The sequence below is a fragment of the Chaetodon trifascialis genome, chromosome 14 (assembly GCF_039877785.1).
Source record: "Chaetodon trifascialis isolate fChaTrf1 chromosome 14, fChaTrf1.hap1, whole genome shotgun sequence".
Lineage (NCBI taxonomy): Eukaryota > Metazoa > Chordata > Actinopteri > Chaetodontiformes > Chaetodontidae > Chaetodon > Chaetodon trifascialis.
The window spans coordinates 26,923,066-26,942,989 of record NC_092069.1 but is presented as its reverse complement, the minus strand read 5'-3'; the positions used below and the strand labels follow the sequence as shown (position 1 = coordinate 26,942,989).

Here is a 19,924-nt window from a genome sequence, read left to right as displayed (position 1 = left end):
TCAGACCTTTTTCTTATGACGTGTTCAGAGACCTGTTTGATGTGTAGGTGTGCTTCCACTGTGAAGCAGCAGGAGGGGGAGGTATGATGGTGTGGGGGCCGTCGCTGGTGGCTCTGTTGGTGATTCATTCATAATTCAAAGTGCACTGAACCAGCGAGGCTGCCGCAGAGACATGTCTTCAGCATTTGCAGTATTCATTCCAGGCAAGCAGTGCTGACGCTGCTGGAAAGAGTTATCACACTTGATGTTGACATTCATCTGTTTGCAGACTGGACCAAAGTGTGAACCTTGATGTGTCCGACAGCAGCCACCAGGTGGCAGCAGCACAGCATGCTCTGAATAGCCTGTTTGTGGAGCCCTGACCTGCTTCTGGTTCACATTTCCTGGCTCTAAATAACAACAACAGTGGTCTAGTTTGTGGAAGTGAGACTGTTGACATGAGAGGAAACTGTAACTAAATGATTCCACACAGCAGGACTACATGTTCATGTACAAAGTATCTGTATTATATTATCACATCGGTAAATACATAGAGCCCGCAACACGAACACCAGACTAAACAGCTTTGAAGTGAGGCAGAGTTCCACCCCAAAAAGTCCTTTGTGGTCATTCCACCTTAAGAGAGTCCACAGAGCATCTCGCTGACCTCCCACAGTTTCCGGGCCACGGCGTCGTCTCGGGCCCGGGCAGAAACCTCCTGTACGGCGCAGCAGGCAAAGTAACGTCCACTCAGAGGTTCGATTCCCTCCTGCATGCAGCAGTGCAGTGTGGTCTGAGCCCCGGCCTCTGGATCCAGGAACAGCAGCCGGGCCACCGGCTCAATGAAGACCTTCTGCCACAGGCTGACGTGACGTGACAGCTCGGTCCGGACGACACCTGCAGGGGAGGGTCGAGAGACGCACGACAAAACTGAACCAAGGGAACTCAGAGAGAGCTGCAGAACACAAAACCTTTGAGTTAACGTGTGTGGGAAGAAAAACATTGAATGGTTCAAAGCATTCAAGTCTGACATCTTTGACCACACCCGGACTCTCAGGTGTGGTCTGTTGTACCTTTGGCCCCACCCAGAGCTGTTAGGCGTGCTGAGGTTGGGATGGAAGGTATTTTTGGCCAGCCACCAGAACTGTGGAACCTGTTTCTCAGAAAACTGTTCATTTGATTGACTCATTTCACTGTTAAATTATGTTTTTTTTGTAAATTTTATCTCCCATCACGATGGTCTGGTGGCAGGCCTGGAACTTTGGTGCAGAATGTGAAATGTATTTTACTTTAATGTAGTTTGATTTAAAACATCTCCACGCTTAAAAAAAAAAAAAAAAGCCCAACATGTGAAATAAGTTTGTCATCGTAATCTTCTCTTCATGTCATTAAGAACATCTGAGCCTCACACGACATTACACTCTGACGTTTATTCAAAATAATAACTTGAGTTTGGGACTTCTTTGTGTGGTTTTTCATTAGCAAAAAACTTTTATGCAAATATTCAGTTTGTGCATTAAAAAACCTGAATGGAAAGTTGAAATATCACAAAGCGTAAAAGTATGTGAATATATGTGGAAAAACAAAACAGAAACATTTTGAATGATTTTCTTCACTCAAGTTTTGCTGAAGAGCTAAATTTGTGCTTCATTTGGGTGGAAATCTGGGTTTTGGTTGCCATTTTCTTCAATGATGATCACTGTGAAACTATTCTTCATTCTTAATTCTGATCCCTGTTAGCTTCAGGCTGTCAGCGTCACACCTGAACTGAAAATCAGGCACCAACTCCATTTTCCTCCAAAACAGTCGACAAAGCTCATCAGCAGGACATAAAGGTATTCTGTCTGTATTACCTGGATGGACACTGTAGCAGGTCACGTTGGTTCCTTTCAGCCTCTTGGCGAGCTCGTGGGTAAAGAGCACGTTACACAGTTTGCTGTTGCAGTACGCCTGGAAGAACTGCCAGCTGTACCTGCCGGTGCCCAGGTGTTTATTCACCGTCAGAGCCTGAGAACACATGACTTCATTAACTCGGGACATGGCACATGTCGACATCATGTGTCCTGTGATGTGAAGCCTCGAGCTGCACATGAGGAATGTTCTCAGCAGAGAGCACATTCATTTCAAGGGATCCCTTTGTGAGTTAAATGACATCATGCATCACCTGAAACAACACCTGAGCAACCAGTTCTGATGCTGAATGGATTCAATGCATCAGCTTTTTATGAGCTATGGTGTTGATTGTGTAACTGATGGTGCTGCATGTTACTGTAAGATATGATTTTATTGTGAAAGTACAGAAGTATTCTCTGTGCAGTGAACGTACAGCAGTACAGTCAGCTTCATGCAGTAAAAATACTGTGTGTGCAGTAAAACGTCTCCTGTGTCTGATCTCTGATTCTCTGTGACTTCATCAGTTTGTTCATACTGAAGCTTCAGTGTCAGAGCAGCGTGTTGCTGTTGGAGCTGCTGCAGGTGGAGCTACTTTAAATACTTCATACTGTGAGCTGGTTTAGGTCATTGGGGCCCTATGTAAGGGTCGGGCCCCTCAAACAGTCACCAGATACGACCTTGATGCCAGAAAAGTTGGAACGCTGCATAAAAAATAAATTAGACAGAATCCAAAGCTGTCACATGAATGCAGTGCAGTAAAAAGTAAAGGAAACTGAAATGTCTAAAAGTGTATAAATGGAAATATGGTAGTAAAGAGTATGTGCCTCACACTCATGTACAGTACTTGAGTAAATTTACTTATTTATGTTGTTATATTCTGCTGCTGAGGAAAACACTGGAAGGATGAGAGCAAACAAGAAAGCACAAGACCACTGAAAGAAGTTGAATCGTAAGCACGGAAATGAACTAAAACGAACTGAACAGTGCCCATTGTTCTGTGAAATGATGCAGTGAAACAGCTGAAGTGATAATTACAGCATGCGGTACAACTGAAATAACTTCAAGAAAAACTTAAAAGCAGTGAAATGAAAGCACTGAAGAGTCGAACTCAATGAAAGGAGCTGAAGTGAACTACAGGTTCAGTAAAGTGGAACTGATACAAGTATGCTGAGGTGTAAACAATGGTCAGAACATTCCAGAAACCAAGAGGGGAAATTAAATGAAAACAGGGACAAAGAATGGACCCAAATGAGACATTATCATCACACGCTTCACTCTATTCACCGACTTCAGTGTGAGTTAAAGTGTTTTCTCTGTGAGTCAGAGTGTGGGCAATGAAAGCCGCTGAAGTGCTGCAGTGATTTAAAAGCTCACCTCAAAGTCGATGTGTCCCCAGCGGTAAGCCATGGAGGACAAAGTGACCACTCGTCCTCCCCCCGACTCCTTTAGACGCTCCAGCAGCAGGCAGGTCAACAGGAAGTGGCCCAGATGGTTCACCCCAAACTCGATACCAAAACCGTCTTCGGTCCGTCCGTCAGCCACCAGACCTAAAGACAGACAGAGGCTCACATTTGAAGATCTGCTTCAGGCTTATCTGCAGTTCTTTCTGCTGTTAAGATTGCGACCAAAATATCTTTCCTCATCAGTTTGTTTCCTTTGATCTTAATTTGAACCTTTTCCAAACCACCACCCAGTCCTCCATGATGCCTACACATAACCAAAGAAAAGGTCTGCAGTCAAAGAACATCTCTGATGAGTCTAAAGGTCCACCGTGTTCCACTTCTTCTTCTAGCTTCTCTCCTCAGCATGCTTTCTGCCCACATGTCAAGATAAATGAGTGTCTCCTGCTATCTGTCAAGATAAAAACCTGCATCAGGAGCAAGGCTGCACCTGATTATCTGCTAGCCTTGTTTATTTTGTGCACATGCATGCAGGTGATCTGATTTTATAGTCCTGCCATTGGTTTCACACAACTCCACCGATCAACAGGTCACGCTAACACACAGCAGTGCAAAGACTGAGCAGTAGAAGAAGAAGACCGCTAGCAAATAACATGGTCTATCAAATATGAAACTATCAAAATAATTTAAGAAAATGAGACATGAGACATTTGGACATCACTGCAGCAGACAGTAGTGGACAGTATTTCACACCTGCAGCAATCAGAGCTTCAAGCTGCCACGTTCAGTTTCAGATTACGCTGTCTGTGTAACTGTGTGTGTGTGTGTGTGTGTGTGTGTGTGTGTGTGTGTGTGTGTGTGTGTGTGTGTGTGTGTGTGTATATACCGGCATTGTTGATGAGCAGATCCAGGCTGGACTTCGTTTTCAGGAAAGTTTCAGTGAAGCAGCGGATGGACTCAAGACTGGCCAGGTCCAGCTGCATGTAGAGTACGTCAGTACTTCCTGTGTCCTGCAAGAAGATCATGAGTTGAAGACAATGCTGGATATTTGCTAAAATTAGATTTTGTACTGTATATACCCCCAAAGAATCACCGCCTTCACACGGTGGAGGTGTTACTGAAGGACTGTAGTTTTGAAAGTTGTTGAAGGAGAATCCCGGGTGTTGGAGGACTTTGGGAAGGCTATCGAGAAGGATTTTCAGTTGGCCTCAGTGAAGTTCTGGCAAACCATTTGAGGACTCAGGAAGGGAAAGCAGTGCTCAGCTCAGACCTGCTGACCTGGACTGGAAATATTGTGGCAGACATCGCTGATGTAGCCCAGATGCTCCTGAGCAGCGAAGCATCAGGTGTGTGGAGGAGATTCGCCCTGAGATGCCGAAGGCTCTGGACATGTTGGACAAGCCTCTTCAGTATCCTGTGGAGGTGGGGGAGCGTACCTGTGGGGTGGCAGACCAGGGGGAGGTTCCCATTTTCAAAAAGGGGGACTGGAAGGTCTGCTTCAGATAGCTGGGTATTACGCTGCTCAGCCTCCCTGGGAAATGGTAGTCCAGGTGCTGGAAAGATTGTGACCGACCTTGAACAACACTGTGGAATCCATCCTGACAGCGAGACTTAAGTTTTGTTTCATCAAGAAGAAAGTTTTACTTTCATGTTTTCTTGTGATCACAGAAAATATATATTTTCTAATTTCAAGGAAGAAAGCTCATAATGTTGAGATCACAAAGGATTGTTATCAAGATAACGACAGAACCCAACTTTCATCTGTGTTTCCTGTGGATGTCTGTGGTTCGCAGCCTGGTTTCTGAACCACATCTGACTTCTTTTTGTGAAGTGAAAACATATTCGTACAAGTTCTATGACCTGAAACTGTCCATCCAGTAAAGAATCCTCCTTTAACAAAGCTGTGGTTCAGTGTGTAAGAAACAGCAGAAACATCTCAAATCCTCCTTCACAAGGAATCACATGGTGCAGGACCGTTAGCATCCAGCATAAGATCCCTGATCTGATCTGGTTTCACTCCAGTTCCTGTTGTTCTGCGTCCCTACCTGTTGTATGTCTGCGATGGCGGCCTCAGCCTTCGCCCGGTTTCGGCAGGCCAGGATGACTCTGGCTCCCTTCCTGGCCAGGTGCAGAGCCGTGGCTTTACCGATGCCGGTGTTTCCTCCTGCAGCAAGAAAACAGGAACTGTAAGCAACAACATAACAAAATACAGAAACCTTTTAGCGGCGAGGCTGCGAGGACGGCATGCTGGGCTGCAGGTCAGCTATCCACCACTTTAGTTTTTATTATTGTTTTCATTTAACAAAAGAACAACACTGACACAAAAAAAACAATGAGAGGGAGTCACATTTTTGGATATTTCAGTCTTCATTTTCCAGATCCTCGTGTCTATCGTTGATTGAGTTCTTGTATATAGTCCATTTTTCCCATTTTTGTTCTCCCTGCACCGCGTGTAGCCTCATACGGAATGTCATCTTCTCCATTACATAGATTTCCTCTACAATTGCCATCCATTGATCCTGGCTGGGTGGCTCTACCTGACACCAGTTTCTAGTTATAGCTTTTTTACTCGCTAACAATAATATTTTTACCAAATATCTGTCTCCAACATGTATATGTCCTTCATCAAGGTTACACGTGTATAGAGTCATACAGTTCATGGGGATATTATAACCCAGTATCTTCTGCAGGACATTGTGTACTATTCCCCAAAACCTTGCTATTTTAATACATTTCCAAAAAATATGACCATGATCTGCTTCTAATTCCCCACAGTCTCTCCAACACATGTACTTGGTATTTGAATATTTGTTCTTGATTTTAGGCGTGATAAAGAAAGAATTTTTCCAAGAGAATTCCCTCCATGTCCGTGAGCTGGTGGATGTTTGATGTGTTTCCCACATCTCTTGCCATTGTTGATCTGTAATGTCTATGCCAAGATCTGATTCCCATTTTTCTTTTATATAATTTGTTGAATTTTTATTTGCCTTCAATGCTTTGTATAATGCTGATATAATTCAAAATGAAATTCCTGAGTATGATTTAATTAAAAGTTGAGTTACACCCCACTCTTCCATGGAGGGATCTCCTCTGATTTCCTTCCTATAATAGTCCCTTAGTTGTAAGTATCTGTAAAATCATGTTTCCCCAAATCATACTTATCCTTCATGCTTTGGAAACTATCCAATATCTATCTAACTATCCACCACTTTGATCCAGCCTGAAATATCTCAACAACGACTGGATGGATGATCATGACGTTCACATTCCCCTCAGGATAAACTGTAATACTGTGGGTGATCCTCTGATCCTCCATCATCAGCTCAACAGTTTAAAGTGTCCAACACTTCAGCTTATGACCACATACCTGCAGAACCAATGAGGCTCCCATCAGCCTCACCTGGACTTTGGCTTTTATGTTAGTGAGCGAATGTTAGCATGTGAATAAACTAAAGCAGGATGTGAACATGGTAGACATTAGATCCGCTAAACAGCATCTCAGCTTAAATTCAACCAGGCGGCGTTTTTTTTTTTTTTTTTGGACCAATAATAATACAGAAAATATGGATGTCGAAAGGTGACGTCATATCAAATATCTCAGTTTTAAGAAAATGACTCAAGAAGTCTGATGAGATAGCATCAGTGATCATTTATCATTACTTTATCAATTGTTGCCATTTTCCATGTTCACGCTTTGGGTCGTGTCTAATGTCTGGAGTGAAAGCAGTACTCACTATTGATCAATCGTACATGAAACCAGAGGAGACGGTCTTCATCTTCAACTGGCAGAACAAGACGCCCTCCGCAGACACTGGGACTCACCTGTGATGATGACGGTCTTTCCCGCCATCGGTGCGTTTCCTTTACATTTGGATCTTTTGAAGAGAGTCTGTGTGAGGACGATGTAACCTCCCAGAAGCACACCGGCCAGCAGCAGCAGGTGAAACATGGTTCAAAACAGCTGCCTGATCCACCCGAGAATCACTGCATGACTCAAGAGCTGACTTGTCTTTTAAACACCTGGTGGGGCTCACCTGCCAGACCGGTTCTACCTGCCTGAGGCGAGCAGGTGAGTTACAGCTGGGTCCGACCGGTTCTGCTGGCATTCTCCATCAACAGTCAACTGAAACTGCTGCTGCTGCCTGACTTTTCACCCACTGATTCACCACGAACTAGTGCTGGGTCGCACCGTGCCGACGCTTCGGAGCGCGTGTCGAGAAGTCGCGGAAGTGTTTAGTGAAGCGCGTATCGATGCCTGTGTCGTATAGGGCGAATGACGTCACTTATGACGTTCGAAGCCTCCTGGTTCAGGAATTGGTTGGAGTATCGGCGCGGTTTCTACACCGCAATGGATCCGCTCGCACTTCGTGGGTTAGTGTTGGCGATTTGCTGGTTTGTGTGACACAGAGGAGCGTTTTGATGGAGCCTGTGAGAAAGAGAAAGTTTCCCCGTGTGACAACATTTTGACCTGATCTCTCCAATAAAATATGCAATGTACTATATTTCCACTGTCTTTCCTTTTAATCCTGAAGTGTTTGTTTGTTGTGTGCCAAAGAACTGAGCTACAACAGCTCATCCATGCTGAGGCATTCTTGTGCTCTGCATGAAAACAATGAGGGGAATGTGGCATATTTTGTTTCTGAATAAAAATGAATGAAGTCCTTTAGTTTCACAAACACATTCACCGCCCTCTTCATGTTCACAGCACCTCTGGCCCTGACCTGACCTCTCCTGTCATTATGAGCTATTCAAATGTTGACAAAATTATTTGCTGATAAACATTTGACAAGTAATATTAGATTCCATTGTATTGTCATGTTACATACCCATAATAAACCAAAATATGAATTTATTTATATGAATGAATACATGAATGATGCCTGAAATGCATTTATTAAGATGAATTGATTTCTTTTCCTTGGCAGTCATTCCCATGATGCACTGCTGCAGGACAGTCTTGGGTGTATTGCAAATTGATTAATTTACAGGTTCAAGCATCGGCACGGTACGACCCATCACCACCTATAATATATCTATAAATTATAGACTAGAATATATCTATAATATATCTGTTTAACAGTCTTTGACCAGCAGGGGGTTTGTGCACATGAAGCCTCGAGAAATTAACCTTTTGGTGAACCATTTGGCTGGAAGGCTTCAAAGCTCCAAGAAGCTTCATCTCGCCATCACTACCACGAACTCCACAAAGACGCTAAAACTGAACTTCCTGTCCAGACCTTCAAAATAAAACCCAAATGAACGAAGAAGAAAGGAAAAGTTCGGCAGGATAACGTTGTTGTTTTGTTTTGTTTTTTAAAGATTATAAAGTGCTTCAGATAGAAGAAAAAAAAATCAACAGTACAGAAACTAGTGAGAGAAGAAACTTTATTCCTTTATAGACTCTCTTTAAAACTGTTTTACTGACTTCAAATCTTCATCACACATGAAATCACACTGGATGATCAACAGACGCCTGTTGAGAAAAGCTTGCTGTCATAAATTACATAACCTCACGTTTCCATCACCACATAATATATATCATAAAATAGATCATATTTAATTTTCGCTTACTTTGCACATGAGCGCCACATTAGTGCCTGTGGGGTAGTTAGCAAGCTAGCAGGCAGGCCGGAGATGCTCGCTGACCTGCTGACCCCACCGTCACCCACAGTTCTAGTCTGCATGCTGCTGTCATCCTGTAATCAGATTACATTTCTGAAGTCATTTATTGAAATGATGCAGCTGTTGCAAAGAGCGAAATGTGGGCCACTGCCACTGTGATTGACAGCTGGCCCACCCTATCAGAAGTGCCTGACATTAACTTGAAATTTGAGGAACGAAAAAATAGCCCATAATAATATAATACAAAATTGTGTGAGATCAATTTTGTTTCAATAAAGTATTATGTTACAAATATTTCCAGAAATGCTCTTTTGTCCATTTTTAATATTCTGCGCTTCATTTTGATTGGGTAAAGCTACAGTGGATATAAAAAGTCTACACACCTCTGTTCAAATGCCAGGTTTTCATGATGTAAAAAAGTGACAGCAAGACAAAAAATTTCACAACGTTTTCCACCTTTAATCTGACCTATAACCTGTACAATACAAGTAAAAAACAAACAGAAATCTTTCAAGGGGGTGAAGTAAAAATGAACAACTGAGATAATGTGGTTGCATAAGTGTGTTCAGATTTTACCAATTACATTCTAACTCATGTCAAAGCATCAGCACACACCTGTCGCCACTGATCAACCCCAAATAAAGTTCAGCTGTTCTAGTAGGCTTTTCCTCACATTTTTGTAGCCACATCTTCCAGCACAAGCCATGGTCCGCAGGGAGCTTCCAAAGCATCAGAGGGATCTCATTATTCAAAGATATCAGTCAGGTGAAGGTTACAAAAGAATTTCCAAGGAATTAAACATACCATGGAACACAGTGAAGACTGTCATCATCAAGTGGAGAAAATATGGCACAACAGTGACATTACCAAGAACAGGACGTCCGTCCAAAATTGATGATAAGACGAGAAGAAAACTAGTCAGGGAGGCTACCAAGAGGCCGACAGCAACACTGAAGGAGCTGCAGGAATTTCTGGCAAGTACTGGCTGTGTAGTACATGTGACAACAATCTCCCGTCTTCTTCATATGTCTGGGCTATGGGGTAGGGTGGCAAGATGGAAGCCTTATCTTACAAAGAAGAACATCCAAGCCCGGCTTCATTTTGCAAAAAGATATCTGAAATCTCCCAAACGCATGTGGGACAATGTGTTATGGTCTGATGAAACCAAGGTTGAACTTTTTGGACATAATTCCAAACGGTATGTTTGGCGCAAAAACAACACTGCACATCACCTAAATAACACCATACCTACAGTGACGCATGGTGGTGGCAGCATCATGCTTTGGGGCTGTTTTTCTTCAGCTGGAACTGGGGCCTTAGTCAGGGTGGAGGGAATTATGAACAGTTCCAAATACCAGTCAGCGTTGGCACAAAACCTTCGGCCTTCTGTTAGAAAGCTGAAGATGAAGAGGAACTTCATCTTTCAGCACGACAATGACCCAAAGCACACATCTAAATCAACAAAAGAATGGCTTCACCAGAATAAGATTGAGGCTTTGGAATGGCCCAGCCAGAGTCCAGACCTGAATCCCATCCAACATCTGTGGGGTGATCTGAAGAGGGCTGTGCACAGGAGATGCCCTCGCAATCTGTCAGATTTGGAGCGGTTTTGCAAAGAGGAGTGGGCAAATATTGCCACATCAAGATGTGCCACGCTGGTAGGCTCCTACCCAAAAAGACTGAGTGCTGTAATAAAAGCCAAAGGTGCTGCAACAAAGTGTTAGTTTAAGGGTGTACATATTTATGCAACCAGGTTATTTTAAGTTTTTTATTTTATATTTTTCCCCTTTAAAGGTTTCAGTTTGTTTTTCACTTGCATTGTACAGGTTATAGGTCAGATTAAAGGTGGAAAAAGTTGTGAAATTATTTGTCTTGCTGTCATTTTTTTACATCACGAAAACCTGGCATTTGAACAGGGGTGTGTAGACTTTTTATATCCACTGTATGTGGGTGTCCGCAGCGTGCGTGCGTTAGCTGTGTCAATCACTGGAAGCTCGCAATGAATGCTAGCTGTTAGCTCTACTAAAAAAACATTTACTGATTGATGCTGATTCAGGCTGGTGATGGGTATCTCTCTCTCTCCACCCTCCTGGTTTTCTTCCCAATTCAGTGGTCAGTTATCTCAGCCACACACGCACTGAATTGAACATCCCTGAAATGTTTGTTGAGGTCAATAACCTTCCTGGTCAGAAGTTGTTCAGTTATGTTTTGTTATATTGAGTAGTACCTTCAGAATCCATGTTTTGGGTTCAGGCTGTCTGAGCGTTTTTTGTTTTTTTTTGTTTGTTTGTTTGTTGTTGTTGTTGTTGTTGTTGTTACGTGTTAGCAAAGCGCTGGTGATCGCCTGCAACGTTAGTCTGGCGTACGTGTTTGTGCTCATATTCAGCCCAGGCTACTATATATGGCTCTCTTCTCCATGGTCTTGACCAGCTATTTGACAAGTCTTTATGTTGGATGTTTAAATTAGAAAATTAAAGATAAAAACTGGATCATCACTCAGTGTCTCATAATGATGGTGAAATGCAGAGATTGAAGAATCACTCTGGGATTGAAACAAAGCTCAGATCTGGTTTTAGGACAGACCGCAGAAACTCTCGCTGAGCTCCCACAGCTTCTTGGCCACCGCGTCGTCTCTGGCCTTGGGCTCGATGCTCGTCAGCGGTGCACACTGGGTGAAGTAGTGGCCGCTGAGGTGCTCGATGCCTTCCTGCAGGGCGCAGTGCAGCGTGGTCTGCGCCCCCGACTCGGCGTCCACAAAGAAGAGGAAGATGATGGGCGTCAGGAAGAGCTTCCACAAGAAGCTGGAGCTACGACTGATTTCTGTCTTTATGGCTCCTGGACAGAAAAGAGGAAAAATAACCAAAAAGTTTAAGTGACAGCGTTTTAGCTTATCTTAAACATTTCATTTGTTTTTTTCAGTCAAAATGAAATAAACCAGGCTGTTGTCTGCTGACCAGGGTGGAGGCTGTAGCAGGTGACGTTGGTGCCCTGCAGCCTTTTGGCGAGCTCGTAGGTGAAGAGGATGTTGCACAGTTTGCTGTGACAGTACTTCAGGAGGAGCTGATAGTCGCTGCTGCCCAAACCCAAGTCTCTGTGAGTCGTTAGACAATCGAAATCCACCTTTCCCATCGTGTACGCTTTGGAGGCCACGGTCACCACACGGCTCGGCCCGCTTGCCTTCAGCCGGTCCAAGAGCAACTCCGTCAACAGGAAGTGACCCAAGTGATTGACACCAAAGATCATCCCGAAGCCGTCCTCTGTCGTTCCACTGTTCACCAGGCCTGAAGACAGAAACACAGGGAACAATAACAATAAGAAAGGTGGGTTCAAAATGAACCTTAAAGGAAAACAACCTACATTTAAGAACTCCTCTTGTTAGCAGCAGAGTCAGATGATAGTCTGGTCCGCTGACCAGGTCGTGTTGAATAGGCTTAGCACAAAGACTAAAGGACTATTAATGGTTAATCAAGATGGCGCTGCAGACAGCTGCCTTGGTGTGTTGGTGCGCGTTGTTTTGTGTTTTAACTCTGTTTTTTGCGACGGTACCCGGAGCCCTTTCACCAGAGAAGAGCTCATGAACATCAGGGGAGCAACACCAGAGGATTTATTTCCTAATTTTCTGCTCCTGACATTGGAAATTTTGGACATCCTGGTCAAAGGTGCGCTCACCTTTGCTCATGCAGTGAAACGCTGGAGGAGAGGAAAACAGGCCGCTCGTGCGTCTTTGCCAGCGTGGACTACGCACAGCGTTACCGGGAATATTTCTCTCTAACGTGCCTTGACTGCCCAACCAACGGGAGGAATTACAACTGCTGTTGGGTAAAAACAGAGACTTTTCTTCATCTGCGGTTTTGTGCTTCTCGGAGACGTGGTTGTGTGGATTAATACCGGACTCTGTGCTGCAGCTGGCTGGCTTCAACTCCACCGCGCGGACAGAGGCACGGAATTTTCCAGCAAAACTAAAGGTGGAGGAATCTGTTTCTACATCAATTCAATTCAATTCAATTCAATTCAATTCAATTCAATTCAATTCAGTTCAATTCAATTCAATATTCCTTTATTCCTCCCGCGAGGGGAAATTCCAGTTTCACAGCAGCATCAATAAAGTGGATAGAAAGTTAAAAGACAACAAGTGCATGCAAGTTAAACACAGTATATACAAAAAGGTGGGATAGAAAGAAAAAAATGTCATCCTAAAAAAATTGTAAATAGTATTTACAGACTGTTATGTAGCAGTAGTATTGCACAGATTATTGCACAGATTATTGCACAGGTTATTGCACAGATTGTTTCACATGTTCAGTTATTGCACAGATTATTATACATGTTACTGTTCAGATTACTGGGAGCAGTTTCTGCAGTCTGACGGCTGCAGGAAGGAAAGACCTGCGACGCTCCTTCACACACTTTGGATGCAGCATCCTGTCACTGATGGAGCTCCTCAGTGCAGTGAGTGTGTGTTGGAGGGGGTGGGAGTCATCGTCTGTCATGGAGGACAGCTTGGCTGTCATCCCCCCCCCCCCCCCCCCCCACACCTCCTCCACCCATTCCAGAGGACATCCCAGGACAGAGCTGGCCTTCCTGATGAGTTTGTCCCGCCTCTTCCTGTCAGCTGCTGCAGACTACACCATAGAACAAGGCAGAGGCCACAACAGAGTCATAGAAGGTCTTCAGGAGTGCCCCCCCCACCCCAAAAGACCTCAGCCTCCTGAGCAGGTAGAGTCTGCTCTGTCCTTTTTTATAAAGTGCAGTGGTGTTATGAGTCCAGTCCAGTTTGTTTTTCAGATGAACATCCAGGTACTTATAAGATGTCACCATCTCAATGTCCCTTCCTGGATGTTCACTGGTGATGGGGGAGAGTGTGGGCGCTGACGGAGGTCCACAACCAGCTCCTTGGTTTTATCCGCATTGATCAGCAGGTGGTTCTGCTGACACCAGTCCACAAAGTCCTGGATGAGTCCTCTGTATGAGTCATCAGAGAACTTCTGCAGGTGGGTGACAGGTGGGAAAAGTCAGCTGTATAGAGGGTGAAGAGGAACGGTGCTGGCACCTGGGGGGCCCCCACACTGCAGAGGACAGTCCCTGACACACATCAACAGTGGTTGGTGCAACGACGTGACAGTGATCCAGCAGCACTGTTCTCCTGACCTGGGATATTTCATCATAAACTGTAAGCCTTTTTATTCACCCCGTGAGTTTGCTTCATTCATCCTGGTCGGCGTTTACATCCCGCCGCAGGCCAACGTGCAGGACGCACAGCACGTGCTCGCCGACCAGATACGCGTGTGGAGCGGACCAACCCGGACTCTCTAGTTATTTTTATTTATTATTGTCCTTGGTGACTTTAGCAAAGGTAACCTCACTCACGAACTCCCTAAATACAGACAGTTTATTAAGTGCCCGACCAGAGAGAATATTCTGGATCACTGTTACACCACAGTCAGGGATGCTTATCACACCGTCCCCCGTGCTGCACTGGGTCACTCTGACCACGTCATGGTCCACTTGATTCCTGTGTACAGGCAGAGACTAAAGCTCTGCAAACCTGTTGTCAGGACATCAAGGAAGTGGACCAGTGAGGCTGTGGAGGATCTCCAGGCGTGTTTGGACTCTACTGACTGGGATGTGTTCAGGACTGCTACCAACAGTGTGGATGAGTACACGGAGGCTGTGACGTCCTACATCAGCTTCTGTGAGGACTGCTGTGTCCCATCAGGCACCAGGGTGAGTTACAACAAGGACAAACCCTGGTTCACAGCCAAACTCAGACAGCTAAGGCTGGCAAAGGAAGAGGCCTTCAGGAGTGGGGACAAGGACAGATTCAAAGAGTCGAAGTGCAAGCTTAGCAAGGCGGTGAAAGAGGCTAAACGACTGCACTCTGAGAAGCTCCAACACCAGTTCTCAGCTAACGACTCTGCGTGTGTCTGGAAAGGGCTCAGGCAGATCACCAACTACAAGCCTAAAGCCCCCCACTCCATCAACGGCCGACGCCTAGCCAACAACCTGAACAAGTTCTACTGCCGCTTTGAAAGACAAAGGGACAGTCCAGCAACCACCCCCCACAACACCTCCCAACAGCTCCAGCTCTAGTCACCTCCACCAATGCCCACCTTAAAGGTGCAGTCAACTTGGCCCTCCACTTCATCCTCCAGCACCTGGAATCCGCAGGAACCTACGCTAGGGTCCTGTTTGTGGATTTCAGCTCTGCTTTTAACACCATCATCCCAACCCTGCTTCAGGAGAAGCTCTCCCAGCTGAGCGTGCCTGACTCCACCTGCAGGTGGATTACAGACTTCCTGTCTGACAGGAAACAGTGCGTGAAGCTGGGGAAACACGTCTCTGACTCAAAGACCATCAGCACCAGATCCCCTCAGGGCTGCGGTCTTTCTCCTCTGCTCTTCTCCCTGTCTATCTGGGAACGGTCAGTTCTTTGGTCGTTTTTGACTTGGACAGTGCATGAACAGGGTTCAGCACACAAGCAAAGAAGTCCCGATGGGTGAAAGTAATATAAAACTGGTTAAATAGAAGTAAAAGTAATGAATTAACAGTTGAAACAGTTAGCTAAGTAACAAATAAATGGTTCAAACATTTTGCAGAAGTAAAGGATCAATGATTTAGATTACTAACAGTAAGAATAGTTAGTTAGCTAAACTAACCAGCAAAAAAACTGACAGTTCAGCTGCATGAGAACATCTTCATAACAATATTCCCATTTACGGAATCAGTTGCGTTAAATGACATCCACTTTTGACGGGTGGTGTGGATGAAGACATGTCTCGGGCTACTGATCTACTGAGAGGGCTGACCGGCGTTGTTGATGAGCAGATCCAGTCTGGACTCGGACCGCAGGAAGTCCTCAGCGAAGGAGCGAACGGACTGCAGACTGGCCAGGTCGAGCTGCATGAAGATCACCTGGCCGTTACCTGTCTCCTGATGACGAGGACAACAGAAAACATTCAACACTCAGGACAGTTTCCTGCTTCTCCGGCTGGTTATCCAGACAACAGTAAATGTACGTCATGGAACTGAACTTTGAACAAATGGGGTTTATTTCTGGGGCTTCTGTCACCTCCTACAGTCAGAAACAGACTTTTGTCTTCACCTGGACGATCTCCTGGATGGCGGCCTCAGCTCGCCGTCTGTCCCTGCAGGCCATGATCACCCTCGCCCCCCTCCTGGCCAGGTCCATTGCCGTGGTCTTACCGATGCCGGTGTTAGCTCCTGGAGACAAAGGACAGAATCATGAGGAGTTCACCTTTAACAGTCATGGAAGCCACATTTCTCTACAGACGGCGGTCTCTGTCCGTCTGTCAGTCGGTCTACCAGTTTGGTCCAGACTGAAATATCTCAGCGACCACTGGATGGATCGACGTGACGTTTTGTACAAACATTCATGATGCCAGATGAACCCTGGCGTCCTGCCATGATCCTGACTTTGTGAACAGTTTCAGAGGTTGAAGGGACGGCACGAGTTTGGATAAACTTAGTTTTTATGTCTTTGTTTTATTCATCTGTTCAGTTCATGTTATTGAATTTGCTTTAAATACTTGGACGTTTGTGGAGTTTGAGCTTCTTTCTTTATTGTGTTTTCTGTGACAGAAACGAAACACAAGAAACAAGTGGGTACAAAAACCAAAAAGAAAAAAAAATACAGTATCTGCTATCGTGTGTGTGTGTGTGTGTGTGTGTGTGTGTGTGTGTGTGTGTGTGTGTGTGTGTGTAATGATCTGAACTGGCTCTAAATGCTCTTGAATGCAGCCTTTGACTCAGTTACATAAACTAGGATCACGAATTTTGGAGCCTCTGGACATTTTGCGGACATGAAGGACAGACAGATGTCTCATTTAGAAACTTGTCTCTGCTCACGAAAACCTGTTTTCTGTCTCTTCCAGCTGTTGTCGGTCTGCAGGAGTGAATCTCTTTGAAAGTGTAATTGTTAGAAAGCCCACACTGTTAATGTGTTGTTAATGTGTTCATTGAATTAAGTGTCGTTCATTAATAGTTTGTTTCTGTGTAAGTTTTCATGTGTCCCATGCTCGAGAATGCACCACAGTCGTTCCGACGTTATTGAATGCACCACACCTGTGTGTGAAAATACGTTGCCGAAAAAGTTCGTTTTTCTCTCGTAAGACGACGGTGAACAAATGCTGTGTTTTCTTACCCTTTGCCGACATTCACCTGTACTCTGTTGGTTTGTTGTTGTGTGTAAATGCCAGAAGGTGAGTCTGACGACGTTATATTGCAGTAGTTGGAGGTTAACATTGTGTTCATATGTATTTTTCTAGCTGTGCATATAAGCTAATGCTATCTTTGCTGGTGCGTGGTTAAAGCTAATAAGCTGATTCATGCTGTCTGTATGCCACGTATGATGTGATTTGTTTAGTTATATGATTTATATGATACTTGAGTAATGACTAGTCCTTTGTTCCGTTAGATATCTTATTATGCTGCATATTGTGTATAGTGTTTGTTATACTGATTCCCAGAGACGCCCTCTCCTCCTCAGTAATAATGCGCAGCTCGGCCTGCAGTAACTCACCGGTCACGATGGCGGTTTTCCCGTCGAGCTTTGCTGAACTTTGACACCTGGGCAGCTTGAGAACAGTCACACAGAGGAGAGCATAAGCTCCGAGCAGCAGGACACCGGACAGCAGCAGCTCCAGCAGCATCCTGAGGACGAGCAGCCAGTTAGACCAACCTGAAGGAGACGACTACAGCACGAGACCTGTGAGCGGTGTGTGTGTGTGTGTGTGTGTGAGAGGCCTTTATATATCAGCTTATCATGTGAAGCAGCAGATCCACACCCTCCACACTCTGCGTCTGCTGCATGTTGACATAAGAGATCACATTTCTGAAAATCATTAGCAGAGTCCTGATGCGGAGCGCAGCGCCCCCTGCCGGCAGTGAGTGTCACTGTTTCAACACAAACATGTACGGACAAATATTTATATAACACGATGTTTTCATGGATCCTGTTATGATTCATAAATGCACTGCTGGTGTTTCAGTCTCCATTATTCTCTTTAAAACTGTATTTATCGTCCTTTTGTACAAATATCACACAGCACATACAAACCTGTGCACACACGTATGAGCAGAGCACGACGCGTTTTCACAGTAATGATGTAAAATGAAATAAAAATCAAACAGACTGAAGAATCCTCCTTTAACAAAGCTGTGGTTCAGTGTGTAAGAAACAGCAGAAACATCTCAAATCCTCCTTCACAAGGAATCACATGGTGCAGGACTGTTAGCATCCAGCATAAGATCCCTGATCTGGTTTCACTCCAGTTCCTGTTGTTCTGCGTCCCTACCTGTTGTATGTCTCAGACATACAACAGGTAGGATCTAGAATCTAGAATCAGGTAGGATGTCTGCGATGACGGCCTCAGCCTTCGCCCGGTTTCAGCAGGCCGGGTGCAGAGCCGTGGCTTTACCGATGCCGGTGTTTCCTCCTGTAGCAAGAAAACAGGAACTGTAAGCAACAACATAACAAAATACAGAAACCTTTTAGCGGCGAGGCTGCGAGGACGGCATGCTGGGCTGCAGGTCAGCTATCCACCACTTTGATCCAGCCTGAAATATCTCAACAACGACTGGATGGATGATCATGACGTTCACGTTCCCCTCAGGATTAACTGTAATACTGTGGGTGATCCTCTGATCCTCCATCATCAGCTCAACAGTTTAAAGTGTCCAACACTTCAGCTTATGACCACATACCTGCAGAACCAATGAGGCTCCCATCAGCCTCACCTGGACTTTGGCTTTTATGTTAGTGAGCGAATGTTAGCATGTGAATAAACTAAAGCAGGATGTGAACATGGTAGACATTAGATCCGCTAAACAGCATCTCAGCTTAAATTCAACCAGGCGGCGTTTTTTTTTTTTTTTTGGACCAATAATAATACAGAAAATATGGATGTCGAAAGGTGACGTCATATCAAATATCTCAGTTTTAAGAAAATGACTCAAGAAGTCTGATGTGATCATTTATCATTGCTTTATCAATTGTTGCCATTTTCCATGTTCACGCTTTGGGTCGTGTCTAATGTCTGGAGTGAAAGCAGTACTCACTATTGATCAATCGTACATGAAACCAGAGGAGACGGTCTTCATCTTCAACTGGCAGAACAAGACGCCCTCCGCAGACACTGGGACTCACCTGTGATGATGACGGTCTTTCCCGCCATCGGTGCGTTTCCTTTACATTTGGATCTTTTGAAGAGAGTCTGTGTGAGGACGATGTAACCTCCCAGAAGCACACCGGCCAGCAGCAGCAGGTGAAACATGGTTCAAAACAGCTGCCTGATCCACCCGAGAATCACTGCATGACTCAAGAGCTGACTTGTCTTTTAAACACCTGGTGGGGCTCACCTGCCAGACCGGTTCTACCTGCCTGAGGCGAGCAGGTGAGTTACAGCTGGGTCCGACCGGTTCTGCTGGCATTCTCCATCAACAGTCAACTGAAACTGCTGCTGCTGCCTGACTTTTCACCCACTGATTCACCACGAACTAGTGCTGGGTCGCACCGTGCCGACGCTTCGGAGCGCGTGTCGAGAAGTCGCGGAAGTGTTTAGTGAAGCGCGTATCGATGCCTGTGTCGTATAGGGCGAATGACGTCACTTATGACGTTCGAAGCCTCCTGGTTCAGGAATTGGTTGGAGTATCGGCGCGGTTTCTACACCGCAATGGATCCGCTCGCACTTCGTGGGTTAGTGTTGGCGATTTGCTGGTTTGTGTGACACAGAGGAGCGTTTTGATGGAGCCTGTGAGAAAGAGAAAGTTTCCCCGTGTGACAACATTTTGACCTGATCTCTCCAATAAAATATGCAATGTACTATATTTCCACTGTCTTTCCTTTTAATCCTGAAGTGTTTGTTTGTTGTGTGCCAAAGAACTGAGCTACAACAGCTCATCCATGCTGAGGCATTCTTGTGCTCTGCATGAAAACAATGAGGGGAATGTGGCATATTTTGTTTCTGAATAAAAATGAATGAAGTCCTTTAGTTTCACAAACACATTCACCG

The 19,924-nt window shown here is 44.9% G+C and overlaps 2 protein-coding genes across 2 annotated transcripts; both read right to left on the bottom strand.

Annotated features, from left to right (window-relative positions):
* Positions 1 to 486: 486 nt before the first annotated feature.
* Positions 487 to 7,495, bottom strand: LOC139342634 (dehydrogenase/reductase SDR family member 13-like). Its single transcript, XM_070979845.1, has 6 exons — positions 7,095 to 7,495; positions 5,318 to 5,436; positions 4,159 to 4,282; positions 3,247 to 3,419; positions 1,833 to 1,986; positions 487 to 876 (listed from the first exon to the last, which is right to left on the bottom strand). Exons 1-6 carry the CDS (start codon positions 7,219 to 7,221, stop codon positions 617 to 619), a joined length of 957 nt encoding a protein of 318 aa, XP_070835946.1. The 5' UTR covers positions 7,222 to 7,495; the 3' UTR covers positions 487 to 616.
* A 1,146-nt stretch (positions 7,496 to 8,641) lies between these two features.
* Positions 8,642 to 18,349, bottom strand: LOC139342632 (dehydrogenase/reductase SDR family member 13-like). Its single transcript, XM_070979842.1, has 5 exons — positions 17,434 to 18,349; positions 15,997 to 16,115; positions 15,701 to 15,824; positions 11,849 to 12,175; positions 8,642 to 11,729 (listed from the first exon to the last, which is right to left on the bottom strand). The coding sequence occupies exons 1-5, from the start codon at positions 17,561 to 17,563 to the stop codon at positions 11,467 to 11,469; spliced, it is 963 nt and encodes a 320-aa protein (XP_070835943.1). The 5' UTR covers positions 17,564 to 18,349; the 3' UTR covers positions 8,642 to 11,466.
* Between the last annotated feature and the right edge of the window lie 1,575 nt (positions 18,350 to 19,924).

What these genes read in the sequence shown, in the direction of transcription:
- LOC139342634 (XM_070979845.1), bottom strand. Translation starts at nt 7,221, where the DNA reads ATGTTTCACCTGCTGCTGCTGGCCGGTGTGCTTCTGGGAGGTTACATC. An exon ending in CCATCGCAGACATACAACAG is followed by an intron (nt 4,283 to 5,317) that starts GTAGGGACGCAG and finishes ATCTTCTTGCAG; the next exon opens with GACACAGGAAGTACTGACGT. An exon ending in GGGGACACATCGACTTTGAG is followed by an intron (nt 1,987 to 3,246) that starts GTGAGCTTTTAA and finishes ATGTGTTCTCAG; the next exon opens with GCTCTGACGGTGAATAAACA.
- LOC139342632 (XM_070979842.1), bottom strand. Translation starts at nt 17,563, where the DNA reads ATGCTGCTGGAGCTGCTGCTGTCCGGTGTCCTGCTGCTCGGAGCTTAT. An exon ending in CCATCCAGGAGATCGTCCAG is followed by an intron (nt 15,825 to 15,996) that starts GTGAAGACAAAA and finishes CCTCGTCATCAG; the next exon opens with GAGACAGGTAACGGCCAGGT. An exon ending in TCTGCTCATCAACAACGCCG is followed by an intron (nt 12,176 to 15,700) that starts GTCAGCCCTCTC and finishes TTCTGTCTTCAG; the next exon opens with GCCTGGTGAACAGTGGAACG.